At 33.8% G+C, this 20,175-nt stretch overlaps 2 protein-coding genes across 2 annotated transcripts; one reads left to right on the top strand and one right to left on the bottom strand.

Moving 5' to 3' along the window:
• Positions 1 to 2,594: 2,594 nt before the first annotated feature.
• Positions 2,595 to 4,829, top strand: LOC120089511. Its single transcript, XM_039047010.1, has 2 exons — positions 2,595 to 2,873; positions 4,395 to 4,829. Exons 1-2 carry the CDS (start codon positions 2,658 to 2,660, stop codon positions 4,584 to 4,586), a joined length of 408 nt encoding a protein of 135 aa, XP_038902938.1. The 5' UTR covers positions 2,595 to 2,657; the 3' UTR covers positions 4,587 to 4,829.
• A 456-nt stretch (positions 4,830 to 5,285) lies between these two features.
• On the bottom strand, positions 5,286 to 12,649 carry LOC120092159 (chaperone protein DnaJ). Its single transcript, XM_039050391.1, has 11 exons — positions 12,144 to 12,649; positions 10,729 to 10,797; positions 10,365 to 10,454; positions 9,985 to 10,106; positions 8,809 to 9,004; positions 8,419 to 8,594; positions 7,971 to 8,100; positions 7,380 to 7,540; positions 6,852 to 6,955; positions 6,112 to 6,214; positions 5,286 to 5,751 (listed from the first exon to the last, which is right to left on the bottom strand). Exons 1-11 carry the CDS (start codon positions 12,471 to 12,473, stop codon positions 5,706 to 5,708), a joined length of 1,527 nt encoding a protein of 508 aa, XP_038906319.1. The 5' UTR covers positions 12,474 to 12,649; the 3' UTR covers positions 5,286 to 5,705.
• Positions 12,650 to 20,175: the final 7,526 nt, after the last annotated feature.

Here is a 20,175-nt window from a genome sequence, read left to right on the forward strand (position 1 = left end):
ACGTGGCTGGAATGCCAAAGTCCTAACTAGTTGGAATGGTACGATTACTCTGATGGTTAATGTTCTCGGTGTATATTCCATGAATATCATGCAGTGTGACTGATACAAACAAAGGCATCCAGGGTGCATCACTTCCTTCCAAAAAAAAAAGAACTAAGGTCTTCATCATCGACTATATCGATCAGAGGGGTTTGGACCAATAGATTTTTACAACATTTAGTGTGTATGAAAAAATTATCTGGATCGATATTTAGTCGTTGGTGTAGAAGACTCACTAGTTCACTACACGATATATTGTGTCTAATCTTTACACCTTTCATTTGACCACCAACGTAGCTACTTTCGGTCTGGTCCCACTCCCCACAATAGCATACAAAGATGCGAAGTAACATCATTAATCTGCAACACGCCAAATATAATATCAATCAAACATTGAAATTACATAACAAAAAATATGTGTGATAGACGATCATGTACCATAACATACATGATCATATATACTATAGTATACGATCGTGTAGACTATAGTACACGATCGTGTATATAATGATATACGATATGTTATGTTGTGGTACACGATCGTCTATGTTATTGTATAAGATCGCATATGTTGTGGTATAAGATCGTGTATAATGTAGTACACAATCGTGTATCCAATGATATAAGATCGAAAATACAATGTAATTGATGGTACACGATCAAAAAAATAATACTGAATGAACTTCTAAAAACTTTCGGCTAACAACACTTGTAGTATTTGTTTCTAGGTATGTAGAATGATCTTCTTCGAAAAATGCTTGTTCTAGACCCACAAAATAAATTGAATGTATGAATGATCTCCTTTGAAAGCGATATGTGTTCAACTGAAAGTGATAGAGCAATGGAGAAGCGGATAGTGTTCGAGTGAAACTGAAGAGGTGAAAAATGATATACGTTTACTTGTCTCATGGTTAAGATCCAATAGCATTAAATTCTAATGTACAATATTGGTTGAGAATAAATAGTTGAATTGAATTGTAGACGATCGATGGTTGGAAGGAAAGATTAAAGGATGAAGAAGAGTAAAAGAGAAGTATTTAAAGTCGGGGGTAAAAATAGAATTTCACATGTAGAAAAGGTCAATAAGAACAAAATTTTTAGAAAGAGGTCATCCATAGAAAAGGTTTTACTTTTTGGGTTATCTTATGAAATTTTCCGGATGAAAAAGACTTAGGGGGGCGGCTGGCTTCTATCGTGAAAGAGAGGAAAATATTTACAAATATAACAAAATGTCATAGTCCATCAATGAAAGACACTAATAGATGTCTATTAATGTTTATCATTGATAGATAATGACATTTTACCATATTTGTAGATATTAATCGAATACTACGTGTGTTGCACCTGTTTTATAAGAATAACATAAATACTTGAATAATTTTAAGAAAACTATGTAATAGAAGATATATTGGTTAACTCACAAAAATAAGTCTTTTAAGATTTCGTGATAATTATCTCTTAGTTAAAAATAATTCTTTTTTATTTTTATTTGAGGGTTTAATTATCTCTTAATTTCAAATTTTAATTTAAATCCAAAAAATATAAATTTTCAAATTTTCGTGAACTCTCTTTTAGTTTTTTTAATATTTTTTATTATTTTGATTTAGATATCCTCCTAGTTTTAAACTTTAATGTAAATGAAAATATTTTTTCCACTCTTTTTTTAAAATTCGTGATAATCATCCTTTTAGTATATTTATTTATTTATTTTAATTTATATAATTTTATTATCTTGTTAATTTCAAACTTTCATTTTAACCGAAAACTATTATTTACTGAAGGAAAAAAACAAAAAAGTTATTAACGAAACAGAAAAAGAGAAAAAACATGAAAAAGAAATAGAAAAAGAGATAACCCATAAATTTTTGGAGTGTAAGGATCATTTATAGAGAAAATTTGATTTGATCTTGAATCAAATCTTAAAAAATAAATCAAACTCCATTCACGTTTATGCTAAAAGAAAAAGAAAGTGAAAAATTAAATATTTTTTTGTGCAATGCTAAAATTTAGGGGCACAATAATTTATTTAATGATTTTAAACGTGAAATTACCTAATATATCTCTATAATCATCAAATGAAGGGAAAAAGAGAAAATCAAATGTTTTTTTCCATATCCTCTTTGAAATAGTATGTAGATTTTATTTCATATTACTATATAACTATATTTAAAAATAACCTACATGTACCAAGAATTTCAAAAAATAGAAAAATAAAAGAAAACTATTTATACAAAATAACAAAATTTAATCTTACAGGAACTTCAATGTTAAGATTATTATTTTTTTCATTCTCTATAAATAGTTAAGATTTTTCCATCTAAGAAAATTTCCCAATCTTTCACACGAATATATGATAAAAATTGACAATTTGTTTAAGTTTAGAATTCAATTTCACGAAATTAAAACTTTGAAACCTGAAAACCAATACTCTCGACAAAATTATGAATATTTTTTTTCATTAATTTTCAATTTTTAAATATCTGATTTAATGGAAAAAAGAACCAACCAATCAGACTTTGCGGACGTGGCACGCTGGCGAACAACTAAGTGAACAGAGTGAAAAGAAGCAACGATAATTTCGCGGTGGCCGTTAAAAGAAATCGAAGATAATAGAGAAAATGGCAGCGGCGGTAACGACGACCGGAGCCTTGAAGATCGGCATTCCGGCTCCCGCCAAATCTGAAAAGAAGCCGACGAATTTCGCAAGACTCACAGTTCGCTATCCAAATTGCTTTCTCAATACGCGGCTGAAATTTCCCGCCATTCGAGCACTTGGACAAGGAGGGAATCCGAGCGGCAACGACGACACCGACGCCGGCGGTTTCATTAATCAGGTGTGTATTTTCGTATTGTCTTCTATCTCTCAGTCTATAAGAACTTTCGCTTTGCAAATTGCTGTTTCCACTTGGTAATTCGAGGGATATTATGCTGAATTTAGGCTGAACGAAGGAGAAAATCAATAGGATTAACCACATTTTAGCAGTATTTTGATTGATCTTTGGCTAGATTCTAGAAGTTCCTTCGATTGAATTAGACGACGAAATCTGAAATTGAGTAAATTCTTGTTAGGGTGGGTATGCATTCCTCGTCTTTCGGTTATCAAACCTAGAAAAAGCATGGATTTCATGTTCAAGATGATATATCCAAACCATTCTCAACTTGATATGTATCCAATTCATTTTTAGAAAAGTTCCGTTCAACATTATCATCATCATAATTCAATAATGTCGAAATGATTTTGATCGATAGTTATGGGGTATAATATAAAACAAATGTTTCCAACTCTTATTTTGTGGAGTTACCTTCTGGTTTAATTCAAAAAAATCTAACAAAATCAAATCAAACCAATATCTTCCCCTATCCTGTCAGGGGTCATTTATTTGAATAATTTTACTTCACTTTTAACTCCTCTAGCTACATTTGTGTTTGTTGATAACAAAATCTTTGGCAGAATTCTAGATTACATTGAGTTTTTATGCCTTTCATTTGCTTTTATTCAACCTAGAATCAGATAAAACCCAAATACATTTCGATAACCAAAATACAAGATAAACCAAGTTATTCAAGGTACTTGGACTCTCCCAATCTTGAGATCACACTCAAGCCTTAATTCCCTCACCAAAATATTGCTTATCTTCTTCATTCCCTTTTCTTTCTATTTGAAGTATAACAAACTCCAAATCTAATTTGCTAATATATCTTTAATACTCTAATAACACCCTAATATCGTTCTTATCAGAATCCATGAGGCATCTAAAGATGCTAAAAGTTGGGGAACCAAATTAATTCATTTGGCTACAAGATTTTCTATTACTCTTTCTCCTGCTGCCTTTCTTAGAGAGAAACGAAGCTCTTTTAAGATATGCCTGATACTGACAAGGAAGCCTAAACTTAAACATAATCAGTGTAGAATGTGCAGAAAAATGAAAAGAAAGGAGAATTTCTCTTTGTACTGTTTAATTAAATTACATTTCTGGTTTCCAAACATGATATATTTAGACTATGTAATGACTTCTTCGATAGTTTGATTGAGCTATTAGTAGTAATTTGGTGCTTTCGTAAGTATATGGTTTATGAGATACTGAAAAAACCATGTAATAATAGTATCTCATTCCACAAGTAAGATGTCAAGCTATTCTTCATGTTAACACAAGCAAAGACAAGATTTAGAAGCAGTTTATCTCCCCTACCCTTCTTTCTAATGGTTTAAAAATGTGTTTTCACGTACAACAATTGTTTTAAGCACTTCAAAAATCATTTCATGTAGGTTCTGAATATATCAAAGATGATGATGATGATGATAATGATATTGGCAATATTTACTTTGGTTGCCTCACTTGCTACATACTATGCAGGAGGATGTGCAATTTTTGTTGAAACTGGCGGCAGGGTCCATAGCAGGGGGATGTGGAATAAAATATGGAAGCATAATCTTTCCAGAGATGACCAAACCCAACATTGTACAAGCTCTTATCATGATATCAGCTCCTGTGGTTGTAGCCATATGGCTTTTGATCAACCAAAGTCGTGAAGAGAGACAAAGCTAACAAATCTACTACTTTCATTTTTACAAGATGAATTCCTTTTAAACATCCAAAAGCCTTTTTTTTTTTTCCTATTTTAAAAGAAAAAGAGTTGTAAAAAGAAAATTAGTCCTGTCAAAAGGACTAGAAATTGAGAACAGATGAAGCACTTCTTTATATTTTTGCTATCATGCTTGCTTGATCATTTTCATTGTAGAAATTAATCCTAAAAATAGAAACCACTATTCATATTTCTCGGATTGTCAATGAATTGAGTTATAAGTTTACTTTTCTCCATTTTCAAGTCTATATCTATTTGATCTAAACTATAAAATATCAATACAATGTAAATTTACAACTTCAGTTCTTTTTTTCTAAGTTTAGGTCTATTTAGTAACTAAATTGAAAATGTTTAATTGGTTTATGAACTTTATCTATTAGATATAAAATTGAATTTTATGTCTAACAAAAGCTTAAACTTCTAATTTTGTGATAGGTTTGTCCTTTTTAAAAAAAAAAAAATATTAAATAATCAAACGCCTACTCGATAGAAAATAAAAATACAGAGACATTAAATACAAATTTGAAAGTTAGTAAATCTATTAGAACACTTGTTGAAAGTTTGGAGACTAAATAGACACTTGTTGAAAGTTTAGAGACTAAATAAAAATATTTGAAACGATTAAATTTGTAATTTAACTTTTATCAATAATTAGAACATAATGCAGGATGCATAGATATCTCAATTTCAACTTCAAAATGGACTCTTCTCCATTTTCAGTGGACAACAATATTTCACCAAAATCCCATTCTCAACAAGTCAAAATCATTTTTTTTTCTAACGCTTTGAATTGTTATAAATGAATATGAGTCTGAAATGTAATTCTAATCAATACCATTACCTAATGAGACCAAAAAAAAAAAAAAAAAAAAATCTCAACTTTAAGCAAGTTATGAACATCCACTCTGAGCACAATGGCTTCTCCTGGAAGACGCATGAAGAAAATATCTCAAGAAATTGCCAGATAGTGTCTTTGAGCCATAATTGGGTAGAAGTAGAGAAATAGCGCCAACGAGAATGAACAAGGACTTGTAATGATAGTTTGGTTTCAACCAAAGCTGACGCCAAGCTCGAACGTAAGGCTAAAGGTTATCTTTCAGCCATTGTAGAGCTCCTTTAGCCACAGACCTGCAAGTTCCAAATTTTATAAAATGAAACAGTAAGCTATTGATATTGTATGTAGACATGAGGTTTGAAATGTTAGTAACCACATTTTTTGTTCTCATACCAAATCTCTACAAAGATGGTAATGATTCATTACTATTCATTGCATTGATGGCAAGGAGGCAGTGCACTATCCAAACATGCATTAAGAAGTTCAGAATAATAGAAAACTATTTCAAAATAATCTTTAGAGAATCCCTTGGGGAAAATTTTAGGACAATAGTCTTTGGAGGGCAGCTGTTTAAAATTTAAAAGTAAAACTAGTTCCCCAGTTATAATCAGATTAAAGAAGGTATAATTGAAAGCACAGAAAAGAGATTATACCCAGCAAAATCTTGTACTTTTTTCCATAGATCATTGGAGTCCCCATCATCAGTAGATTCAGTACTATTGGCAACTGTTTTGACCTCATTTTCTGTACTTGTATCTGTAAATGCAATCCATTATAAGGATTCCAATATTGAAACTGTAAATGTAATACCACTAATTCTTGATTCTCATAAAAAAAAAATGTAATTCCACTAATTACAGTCTATGGAAAGGTAAGCCAAAAGGGAGATGAATGACAGCCCTGTTTCTTAACTATTTCGGTTTTACTTTTGTCTTTGAAAATATGTTCCATTTTTTCTTCTTATTCTTCTTCTTTTATCTTTTTGGAGAACTTCATGTTACTATGGTTTTTATCCTTCATAAGAAAATATTTGAATCCTTAGCCAAATTTTCAAAACCAAGACAAGTTTTTAAAAGCTACTTCTTTAGTTGTTTGAATTTTGCAAAACTTCGAAGAAAGTAATAACAAAACAAAGAAAGCCATGGATAGAAATTGCGTTTATAATCTTAATTTAGAAAAAAGAAGGAAAAAAATAATAAAAAAATAAAAAACTCAAACCCAAACCCAAACCCAAATGATTGTCAAACAGGTCCTGAATAATGCACCATGACATTCAAATAATTAATTTTGGGGCTAAACTTTTCTGGCTTTCTTTTTGATAATAATATACACATGGAATTCCTCTATAGGGGATTGGAAAAACATGCAGGGGAGATCAGCGAATATTGCTTACTAGTTGGTTGTGGTTGGGATTTTTGGCGAGTTTTAAAACGGCTCCCAGTCCCAGCAGTGTTGTTCAGTGAAGCAAGTTCTTCAAGCAATTCTCGTTCTTTTTCACTGTAAACAAAAATGGGCATTGTTAATAATTTCTAAAAAGATGAAGGGAAATGAGAAAAGAAACAAAATGAATAACCATTTACAAGTTGAAAAAAATATTTATGTTGTAAAGCATAGTAGTGTAGATATGGTTCACTCTTACCCTAATGATATAAGAAACAAGACTCAAACCAGGCAAATATGCATATCGTGCATGAGATGAATTATATCAAGGCCTGAAGATTCTTCTACCTGGCTTAACTATGAACCCATTTTATAAGTTTAAATGGGAAAGGCATGTCTATTACTCCCTCCAGTTGTCTCTTTTATTTCCAAATTAGAGGTCAAGAACCCATGTCAAATGTTTCCATTGTACCGAAACCAAATGTAAGTTATTTAAGAACACATCCAACAAAATTCTACAACACGTCCTTTATCTTTTTACCTAATACGATTTGGTATGGTTACTTTGATTGTGAATAAGTGGTCGCCTCGAATTGATGGCTTATTCAGTTTTGGAACACCTTTCTTTGCAAGAACAAGAACATCACCAGGCTGAGTACCAGGTGGAATTTGAAGTTCAGCCATTCCTTCAACCGTCTTTACCTGTATAGGCCACATAAAAGGATTGTTAAACACAATCCTTGGACACTAGATCACTTATGCACCAGATAATGAAGTCCTGTCGTGACAAAGCTATTAACTATTCGTTAATCTCACGAAATGAAGGTTGCAACAATTTCTAGCTAGTATATCAAACACTACAAAGAAAAGCTCATAAAGACAGTCTTGCTTGAATGGAAACCATTAGCTTTAAGCATCTCACAATTGAAAGGTATCACAAACATCAATTCACTTGTGCACGCTGCAGGAGGCTGATGCACAGTTCTACGCTGCAAAAAATGACCGCACAACCCATCCAACTATTTACGGAGTTTAATTATAAACTTATAGCTTGAATAGAGATTAAACCCTCTAATTAAACAAATGCAACAAAATGGATCCCAAAAAAAAAAAAAAAAAATTAAGAGTCCACCTTGACAACAGATCCCATAATGGCGTCCAGATAACTAATAGCTATTGTTGAGTAAAGATTGATGCCATCTCTTTGAATTCCGGGTATCTCTTCAACATCAAGATACACAAAGAGATCTCCCGGAGGGCCCCTGACAAAGAAAAAGACTACATGGCTTACTTGCATGAATGAATAATGGGAACTTGAGAATAAAACCTTGATAGAAAGTCGGGTCATTCCCATTCCTAAAAAATAAAGGAATCTCAAGGCCATGTAAATATATACTGATAATCCATACAAATATTACATTTCAAGGATGCATGAGGACAGCCTAGTGTCTCGCAAGGTTATGAATCAGACACATCTAGCCAAACAGATACTTTTAAGGGAAATAGATTACACACACATTACCCTGAAATATTCTAAAGGAAAAAAAAAAAGTAAATAAAATAAACTCTTAACCTCATACCCTCTGGGTCCAGCATCACCTTCTCCTGCAACTCTTAGGATACTGCCTGCACTTACTCCTGGAGGAACTTTAACCTTGATGTTTTTCTTAACACGGATGCGTCCTTCGCCAGAACACTTCCGACAGAATTCAGATATGACCTCACCATTGCCACCACAATTTGGACAAACAGAGACCTGACACAAGCATTGGAGCAATCTGGCTTTAAACAAATACAAAACGACCCTGATAGTGAAGGGTAGATAAAGCATTCCAATCAAAACTTATCAAACAAAAGCTTCTCGTTGAAAAATAGAATGGAGGATGAAATGTGAACAATTAAGTAGCAAATACAAATTCAATGAATTTTGAAGGACAAGTTCTAAAGCAACGGTGATGTGATGCCTATACCTGGGAAAACAAGCCAAAAGGTGTTTGCTCGGTTCTCATAACCTGTCCTCTCCCTCCACATGTTGAGCATATCCTCATTTTGGAGCCTACCTTTGATCCAGTACCAGAGCAGACTTCACATGTTTCCAGATGGGACAGCTCAAATTCTTTTTCTGATCCAAATATGGCTTCAGAAGATCCTAAATTGATGTCATATCTGGACTCAAAATATTGAGCAGTTATTTAATGTCAATTTAATAAGTTTGGACTACAAAGAAGTAATTTCCTATTGATTGAAGACAGCCAAACAACATGTAAATCAATTGTAGTAGTTATTCGGTCACCTATTTGTTATAATTTTTTTTCTTGTTTTGTATCCAAAATAAATAGTGGTTGTTGAAAAGTTCATGACCACAAAAATTGTGCTAGAATTGTTTGCTTGGCAATAGAGAAATAACAATAACTAAAATGTCTGATGCTGTCAAGGTAGCAAGAATCCCCCTGTTTCAACTTTAAAGTAGAATTTCAAGGAGAAGAGGAAGAAGATGGTGTGATGGCTTTTTCATGTAGATTTTCTTACATGCCCTCAGTATTATGCTACATAATATGTTACTTAATACTAATACACTCTTTCTATGGGCAATCACATGCTTTGCCACAAACATGACAAAATGTCAACCATGGCAGCTACCCAGTTGAAGGCAGTTGTAAGTTCACAGGTTAGAGTAACTTGCCATGCCTCACCTCTTTCCATAGGATTATCTAACTGCGTTTCTAAAAACCTAAGCTAGAGGGAGATCTGAGTAAGAAATCAAGCCAGCAACTATCATAGATACCTGAAAATTTTACAAAATTAATAGCTCGCTGCCTGGACCTTATGAAAGTAGGAAGTGGTGGGAGGGAAAGGCCATTCAAGTTATCATGCCTTGCAAAAATTTACCAAATCTATAAAAGAAATTAAGGTTTTCCTCGGCATGAAGAACCACCATAATGGCATAAACACAAATGCATCTACTTAAATTTATTAACAAATATAACAAATATGGAAATCATGGAAATCATGGAGATCAGCAAAGGTACAAGTAACATTCCCTTAATTGAATCTGACCAATGCAGACATTAAAGGAAATATCACACTACAAAAATAGTAGCAAAAAAAAGTAGTACTTTTCAAGCATTTGTCACGCTGTTACTCACCGTATGTCTTCACCCTTAGTAACAGTACTACTACGACGTGCGCGGAAACCAGTTGGATCCATACCACCAAACCCTCCCATGCTTGGTCCAAAGAATGTCTCAAATAAATCAAATGGATTAGTCTGCAACAATAATATATAGTATAAGGCCCAAAGTTTCTTGATGTGAAAATGCATCAAGCAGGAAGACTACTTCCCTCAGAGAATATAGATGATATAAAATAACAACAATACCATATAAGCACTAGATATTCCTACTGTACTCTTAACACCAGCTTCGCCATATTGATCATACAACCGTATAAGCACTAGAACCTCCTACTGTACTCTTAACACCAATACCATACAGAGAACAGAGATGATATCAAATAGCAAAAATACCGTATAAGCACTAGAACCTCCTACTGTACTCTTAACACCAGCTTCGCCATATTGATCATACAAAGCCCGCTTCTTATCATCTGAAAGAACCTGACAGCATTGTACTTGAATATTATAAGTGTAAATATGGAAGGGTAAAGTGCTTCATCAGCAATCGATGATGCCACAAAATGATGAAACCAACTTTCCGAAATGATAAATTTGGAAGAGATTGTGAACATGGATGGTTAAAGGAAATACATAGATTACATTGCTCGTGAAGACTGAAAATTACACATTTCAGATATACTTGTTACTTGAAATGAAAGTTCTGAAAACATGCACCACATGCATTACGGTTTTTTTTTTTTTTTCTCAATCATACCTCGTAAGCAGCACTGATCTCTTTAAACTTCTCAGTTGCCCCAGGTTCTTTATTGACATCAGGATGATACTTGAGAGAAAGGAGAGAATAAAAAAAAGTCAATATGGCTTGCAAATTTATTAAGAATATATCTAGGCTTAGGTTGTGATTACGGAAGAATCTTAACTACTTCTCTGTTTGGTAAAACTGATTGTAAATGAATCAAGTAAAATTACTTTTTAAAACAAAAATTCATCCACACAATTTTTAGAAAATGTTGCTAAAAGTAAAATCAGATGTCATTTTTTAACAAATATATTTCCCCTGCAACCAAATCGTATATCCTAATTTTTGGGGTTGATTTTACCAATGCAACCATTTTTTCGAAAAGGAATATATATATATATATATATATATATATATATGCTACTAATTTTTAAAAAATCAGTTCTAAATTGGTGTTTGGTAAATTTGATATAATAACTAAAATATACCTATTAAAATTTATATTATATATATAGTTATTTAAAATAATATATGCTTTCAACTCATTGAGATAAAATGAAAGTATACCAGAACAAAAATTCAACCAAGAGAAAGGAAGCACAGAAGGAACATGAAATCTGACCATGGACCACAGCTCCCGTGAACTCGCATCCGGAGAATGTGATCCAGGTTGAACAATCACTTGGTTATGATATAATAAAGTGTTTTTGAAAAAAACTCATTTTTATTTAAAAATTTTGATAAAAAGTACTTTAAATGTGTCTCATGAGTGGTTGCCAAACACTCAAATTTGTTCCAAAATGATTTATTTATTAAATTAAATACTTGAAAATGTATTCACAAAGAATTTGGTTGGATGAGATATATACTAGTACTAGATATATAAAATTTGTTAAGGAGTGACATCTGATTCTAATTTTAACAGCTAGGGAATCGATTTTAAAAACTGTTTTACTAGATTCGTTCACAAATAGTTTTAAACATACCAAACCAGTTAAGATTCTTTCATAATCACTCTTGAGAATCTATCCCTAACGCGGCCTTAGAATAATAGAGTTATAGGATTCACAAATTTCACTGGCATTGAGCTTATTCAAAATTTTAATTCGCAAGCACCAAACAAGAGTAAATACAGCCTGCCGTCCACAAATACAATATTCATGCCTCATGGATTTCTCACAATCTACAGTAATAGTTTTTATTATTAATATTTAAAAAGAATCGTCAGTTAATATTGAGAGTAAAGTAGTAGACTCATCAGTGATTGGGCAATACACGAAGAAGCTCAAAGATTGCATTGGGGGCTTAAACAAACAGAAGCCCTTTTCAGAGAATTTCATTTCCCTACAGATAAACTTCTCAAGCAACTAATCTCCAGTTTGATCACGATTACCAAATTACACACACAAAAGAATGAACAAATTCCGTACCTGACGAGCCAATTTCCGATAAGCAGCCTTAATTTCCTTGCTATTAGCAGATTTGGGGACCCCGAGAGTGGCATAATAGTCCCCAGAAGCACTAACTATAATTCCTAGGCGTCGTCTCGAAGAGACCCTTTTAATAAATTGGGAATTAGGAGAAGAAGGAGAAGAATTGAAGGAATAAGAATGTGCAGAGAGGAAGTTTTTGTGGAACCTGAGATGGGTTCCACCATGGAAGAAGGAAGAAGATGAAGCGGAAGAAGAAGAAGCAGAGAAACGCTCACAAGGGGAAAAGGTGAGGGGAGATGGAAGAAGAGAAAGAGATGAAGCGGCCATTAAAGGCAGTAGAAAGGAAATGGGTTTGATGAGGGTGCTAAATTGAGGGGAAATGGCTTGGATTGTTCATAGTTTTGGTGGGAAATTTTACGTTCGCTTTGGAACTGTGGACGATAGAGAGAATCAGCAGTAGAGGACGGGGATCGAAAGATGTGGTCTGATTTTTCTTATTACCACGTAATGCAACTCTTTTAATTTTGTTTATGCTACTGATGACATTTTAGGTCTTTTTCTTTTTTTCTTTTTCTTTTTCTTTTTCTTTCTTTTTTTTTTAATTTTTTATTCTTATTTCATATATTTATAAAGTTAAACTTCTTTTTGGGGAAAACCAACAAACACCCACAGTAGAAACAAGAGGCTCAAACCAAGCAGTGTAAGAAGACTAGAATAGAGATAGAAACTATCTCTTCCCAGTACCTTGAAGCCAAAAAAATGGGAGGGGATATTATTCATACAACGAATTGATCACTATTAGCCCATGTTTCAATGTTGGATTTAGTGTCCTAAATCTCATTTACCTTGTTGTAAATATAAATTATTTATTTAATAAAATAAAATAAAAAATCGTTTGACCTTTATATAGCACTAAATCAATCTAAAGCACTAAATCATTATTCCTACTTAAGCAGGTGGTTAAGGAAATTAACTAAGAAAAAGTTAAATCCTATGTTGAAGTGGAAATTTCTAGGCATTGAATAGATTTTTCTTGAGTAGTTTTGAGTTAAGCTTAAATTGATGAAAAATTGACTAAGTGTTGGATTAGACATTACCATGCGTTAACCATAAGATCTTGGAGAGATTATTAGAGATTATTTGGGTCAAGGGAGAAGTGAGGTGGGAGGTAAATGTGAACCCCGAATCCTAAATTTTCTGTGGTGAGTAGGTTGATGTGGAAACTAGTGTGCAATGGTAGAGAAAAGAGTAGAGATTTGAAGAAAAGAGGAAATTTGGAAGTTTAACTTTTGGGGAAAAAACTTGGAAATTTGGCTAAGTATAGAATTTGGTGTATTGATGCGTTGGATGCATTGGATGATGGATGTGTTGGATGTGTTGGATGATGGATGCGTTGGTGAAGGAAGGAAAATGGAAGTGATGCATTGGAAGGTTGGATGGCACAAGGTAGGCGAGGACACGGGCAAGGCATTCGGCATGCGTCAAGCGCTCATGCACAGCGCACAGCCAATGCGTCGAGTAGGCCAAGCACTGCCAAATGCCCAGCCATGCGTCGAGCAGCCTCAGTCAGACGCCCAGCCATGCGTCGAAGCGCCCCGGCCAAACTGCCAAGCGATGTGTCGATGCCATGCACCGAGCGCCCCTGCCCATGCGTCGAGCGGCCAACCTATGCAGCGAGCGCCCTGTCGAACAGCCATGCCTATGCGTAGAAGCATCAATGCAACCGAGCATGCCCATGCGGCCGAGCAAGCCTGTAAGCGATGGCCAGCGCCTATGTAGCATGCTCATGCGTCGAGCGGCTAGCGCCTATGNCGTCGAGCGGCTAGCGCCTATGCCAAGCACCATGCGCCCATGCCGAGCAAGCCTTGCGGTAGTACCTAGTGAGCCATGCGTCAAGGATAAGCAGCCACCCTATGCGTTGGTAATGGATGGCTCTTACGATGGCTAAGTTGGAATGCGATAGTAGTAAGTTGGCTTACTATGCGTTGATTAGAGGCTATGCGTTGATTATGGACTATGCGTTGAACATCCAAGAGTTGGACGCATATAAAGGATGAGATCACCTAGAAAACGTCATCAAATCATGTGTCTTCTTAGGAGGAAGCCTTAAGACTTAAGAATTTAAGGTGGTTACATCAGATTGGAAGCTCATGTGTTGGCTATATAGGAGAAGGACACTTAGATTGCGCTGATGCAAGATTACGTCGATGGTGTAAGGAAGAGACACTTGGTCATGCGGCCAAGTAGGAGGCGTCGGCCATGGAGCAATCTTGGACTCCTATAAATAGAGCCAAGGACTTCAGATGAAAACTCAAATTCTCTTCAAAGGACATAAAGAAGAGTGTGTAAGGACTAAGTGGGAGAAGACCATGCATTGGTCAAGAAGTTCCAAGGGGGGAGATGTTGTCGAGCAGAAAAGACAGGAAGCAGCACCAACTTGGAATGAGGAGTTCTCCCAGAATGCTCGTGAGTTTGATGTGATTCTAAATCCACCTGAAAGCTATGGAAGTCTAGTTTTCATGATGGGGCTGCCGGAGAAGAAGCTCCAAGGAATCGGGCTGGAGAATGAGGAAAAGACAGAAGGGTCGAGCTATTAGGTAAGCTGGGCTAGTCTTGATTTTTTTGAAGATTTCAGCTAAACCACGATGAGTTCTAAGCTAAGATTTTATGGTAAGCTTTCTGAGACATTTTCTGCAGAAGGAAGTATATTAAAATAAGGTTTGGAACTATGAGTAATCTGAAGTTGAATCTAGATTTTAGGGTTCAAAAAGGAGCCTGAGGTGACAAAGGAACTTCTAGAGAGAAAGGTTCCTAAACGATCAAGGTGAATGACTAAAATATTTAAAATGTTTTAAGAAACCATGTGCTAAAGAAAGATATTTTAGATAAAGACATGTTTTCTAAGTTTTATTAAAGAAAGTCATTGTATGACTAGTTTTACTTGAAACTCGATACCGAAAGACATTTGAGAAGGTATCTGAGTAGCTCAATACTGAAGGACACAGTTAAGAAGGTATCCGAAAAAAAGTACCCAAGTGTGGGGTAGTTCTTTTGATAAAAATCAGTTTTCTGGTCACTCACTGGGCTTTATAGCTCATGCTTTCCAAATGTTTTTCTTTTTTTTTTCCCAGGTAGCGGAAGGTGAAGAGTTCCAGGGTGTTGCTAAGGTCAAGGTCTGTCACGTGCCATAGTTACACTCCCGGAGGGTTTTACAGTTGTTGTTGTAACTTGTAATTAAGTCTTGGAGTTGTATAAATGTTACAGTGTTGTAATAAAATGGGTCTACTTAATCAGTTGACTGTTCAATTTGTTCATTGGTATCAGAGTTATTTTTCGCAAGAGTTATCAGGCAGTAAGTGTCAACAAAAGGGTTGATAACTGCTGCGGTCACGCCCTTTCCTAGGCTAAGAGGGTAGTTTGGGGCGGGATGTGACAAGTAATGACCTAAAAATTATCAATATATGATTAAGATTATACACAATATGATCCATATTGTTCATGTGGAGACATGTGAGTGAAGTATCTTATATAAAGAGTTGAGTGGAGTATCCACCTTAATTCTGAGTAAGTTGTGACAGGAACACAATTACACAAATGGAAAAGTAGTGCTCCCTTAATAGTATGGAATTCACTCTAGTAGATAAATTGCTCTGTCTTGAATAATGAGGTGGGTCCCACCTCAGTGGCATCTAAGAAGACCCAGTTGTAGTTACGTGTTGATTGGTTATATTCAATGGACACAGTGCGAGCTTCTAATCTGTAGGTCTAGGTCCCCTTCTTAGCTCAATAAGGATTAGTCATTTTTTGGAAAAATTTGAATTGTTCAAATTATTTATAGGAATTTGAGTAATCAATTATATTAATATGATAAATTAATATAATATGTGATGTATATCGATGCATTATTGTATATAGTTAATTATAAATATGATTTATAATTAGAACTATATAATATGGAGAGAAATATTTAAATATGATTTAAATGTTTTAAATGGATTTTATTCTATAGATTAATATTTAATATGAATCCGATTCATATTAAAACTATAGGTTAAAAGAGGAGGTTGCATTATGATGTGATTATAAATGCATATAATATGGTTACTAATAGTTAGATTAACCATATTATTAATATTATATTAATATTATTATTTAATATTAATTATATTAAATAAAATAGCTCCTGATTCATAGAGTTATTTTCTACATAATGTGGGAAGGTAACTCCCTCCCTTTCTCCTCCCTCTTCATCTTTTCGTGAAACACAAAGAAAGATTAGACTCTTTGATTGTTTTGTTTTTTTTTTTTTTTTTTGTTCTCACTCTCTCACAAAAAATTTTCCTCAACCAAAATTCAAGAAGACCACACACTCATTTTTGTGTCGGGAGAGTAGTAAGGACTCCATATTGGTGGTGTTCTTATTTAGTAGAACAATTGTTGGGATTTGCACATAAGGTTTGATCGTGACCTTAGAAGGAGAACTTCGTGAAGATTTGGATTTTTTACAAAGGTATTAATCCCTTCATCTATATTTTTCTAACTGAAAAAAAAAAAAAAAATCTCTATACTTAGCCTAAATTAGGTATCTGTAAAATCAATTTTGATTTTTCTCAATCCCAATTTAAAGACAGAACAATAATTCACTTCTGCATTAGGATTCAATCCCTTAAATTGGAATTAGAGCCAATGGATTGTCTTTGATTTGGTTTTAGGATATGAATTTTGATTTTGATGGGTATTCTTTTTGTACTGTCTTCATATAATGAATGCTATATTTTTCATTTGGGATTTTTAGCTCAATAAATGTTTACAATATTTTGCATTTAGATTCGTATTGCTTTTGATTTGATCAATTTGTAAGGGTCCATGTGTTTTGGGCATTTTTTTTAAGCAGTCGAGTCTATAATATAAGCCCATGACATTTGTGGTTGATGATGCTACGAAGAACGCTAGAAAACAAAGGTTTTTTGCTGCAGGTATTATGTTTCTAGGGTTGTGACGCTGCGATGCGGGGTGAAGGCATGAACTTCATGTAGCATAGCGACATTGTGCCCTAGCATTGCAACGCTACGTTTCGAGGCAGATGTACAAAATTTCCATAGCGTCGCGATGTTTCCCTAGCATTGCAATGCTACGTCCGTTTAAGGTCAGGTGCGCGCACGTGGAGGTTCTCAATTCGAAGCCTGCAACTGTCGTTTTTCCTTTTATTTTGATGTCATTTTTTTAATAAATTAATATAATTCGATTATATTAATTTAATTATTTTATTAAAGTGGCAAATATCGGTCTATTAATGTCTTTTATATAGTTTAATGCGCATGTGATGTACATTTAAATTATATAATTTATATGTTGTATATTGTATGTCATATAGATTTAAAATCTCACCATAGGTTCAACATAATCATACATCATATTTAAATATAAATGTTATTTTTAAAATTTAGGTTATTCCTAAAGTATGCACATGCATGATGTATATCATATAGTATGCATGTATATAATGTAATTGTTATATTATTTCTTTTAATGTATGATTAAAAGCATGTTTATTATATAGTTCATTAATAGTTTAATATAAGTATTATATTATGATAATTAATGAAAAAGGAGATGTGTGTAGCATGACATTACTTAGATGAATATAATCATTATATTCTTTTAATGTCATTAGTATGCACATTATATGTTTTATAATTCATTCATTTATAAGAGTTATTTAGTTAATGAATTAGAAATTAAAATCTATAACCAAAGTTGCATGAAAATATAGGTTAAATTAATTTTAAACGGTTTAAAATTAATTTCACATAGACCTATGTTTAAAAATAGGTTAATCTTTTGCTTTTCCTTTTAATAGAATTAATTTGACTAATAGAAGATTAATTTTATAAAATAATTATCTATAAGGGACCTTTGTCTTAGGACAATTCTATTCAGGCTGGAGTTTTTAAGCTGACAAAAATGGAACATCCTTACCTGAAAACTAACCTAGAAGATCAATTAGGCAAATATTTTATAAGCGTGCAATAAATGATTTGATTTTTATTAAAATGGTTAATAAATCAAATCATATATTGTCCCACTATTCAATATAAACTTATATTGAGCAAATTAAATATGACTTAGTTAAATTAATTAGTCGAATATATCTAAATTAATAAACCCTAGGTTCTAAAATATTTAGTGGGAGGAAAAAGAGATATATATGATATGTCAATTTTTCCACCCACGTTCTCCCTAAAATTTCACACCTTGAGATCTATACTCGACCTCGTGGTGTCCTAGATGCACCCTCCCTTAGGAAGGTATTTGCATAGATCAATATCAAGGTGAATGGAGAGAGTGTTTATAATAAGTGGGAAAAAGACGTGTGTTAACACATCCTACGGTCTCCTTCATTAGTTTGCAATGTTTTTCCATGCTTAGCCTCGTGGTGTCCTGGGAGCGTCCCCCTTAGGAAGGTGTTTGCATGGGAAGGGACAGAGCAAACATCAGAAAGGGATAAGATCACTACAATTAATTACACTAGTTATGTTCTTCCCTAAGACAAACTAATTGGGATGGAACTATAGGATTGAAAATGAAGGGTTACACTTATAAGAAAATATTAAGAGGTTAATGATTTCTTGACCAAATCAATGGTAATTAAATTTTATAAGAATAAGAGTTATTCTGGTGTAATATTTAATTAGGAATGTTTCAATTCAGTGAAGGAATAGTTGTACACCTTGAGATGACATTTAATCTAAATCACTAAATTATCATTGCAAAATTAAATGGTCTTAGGGTTCATTTATAATTTTGCTAAATTGATTGGATTAAAATGAGTTTTTACTTGTATATCTAATATAGATAATTTGTTTTGAATCAACATCGTCTAAATCATGACTAATGTTGTTATTTCTTGGCTTGGTACCGATAAATTAACTAGGAAAAACTATGCAACTTGAAAAAATACGATTAATACAATCCTGGTCATCGACGATCTCAAATTCGTCCTAACGGAGGAATATCTTCCAGTTCCTAGACCCGCTGCTTCACGAAACGTTTATGAAGCCTATGACAAATGAACTAAAGCCAATGATAAGGCCAAGTCTATGTTTTGGCAAGTTTAACTGAAGTCTTGGCCAAAAAGCATGAGATCACGATCACTGCATGTGAGATCATGGAGTCATTGCATGGGATGTTTGGCCAATCGGTTACACATCTCAAGCATGATGCTCTGAAGTACATCTTCAACACTGAATGAACGAGGAATCGTCTGTTAGGGAGGATGTCCTTAACATGATAGTCTACATCAATGTGGTTGAATGAACGGGGTTATCATAGACGAGTCTAGCCAGATAAGCTTTATTCTAGAAACTCTTCCAAACAGTTACCTTCAGTTACCCAGAAATGTTGTCATCAACAAAATTGAATATACCACCATTCTCAATGAGTAGCAAACTTACGAGTCCTTGATGAAAGTCAGAGGACAACACGATGAGGTAATTGTTGCCAGTTCCTTGAAAATTTCCCTCAAGGATTCTACCTCTAGGACTAAGTCCATGCCTTCATCCTCTGGCTTTAAGAAATGGAAGAAGAAGAAAGGTGGTAAGGGAAAGAATAAAGTTACCCCACCTGTTACTGCCCAAAAGGGCAAAAAGGTCAAGATTATAAAGGGAATCTGTTTTCATTATAACTAAGATGGGCACTGGAAACGTAACTGCCCAAAGTACTTGGCCGAAAAGAAGAAGAAAATGAAGGTAAATATGATTTACTTGTTTTGAAAACTTTTTTAGTGGAACATGACGATTTCGCCTGAATACTTGATTTAGAAGCCACTAACCATGTTTGTAATTCTTTACATGAAACTAGTTTCTAGCAGCATCTGAAGGCTGAAGACATGACTCTGCGGGTTAGAACAGGGCAGATCATCTCAACGGTTGCAGCTGGGAGCCTAAATTTATGTTTTGATTTAAAATTATGTTCCTCATTTTAAAAGGAATTTAATTTTAGAATCTTGTTTGTTGGAACACAATTATAA

Source organism: Benincasa hispida, chromosome 1, assembly GCF_009727055.1.
Source record: "Benincasa hispida cultivar B227 chromosome 1, ASM972705v1, whole genome shotgun sequence".
NCBI lineage: Eukaryota > Viridiplantae > Streptophyta > Magnoliopsida > Cucurbitales > Cucurbitaceae > Benincasa > Benincasa hispida.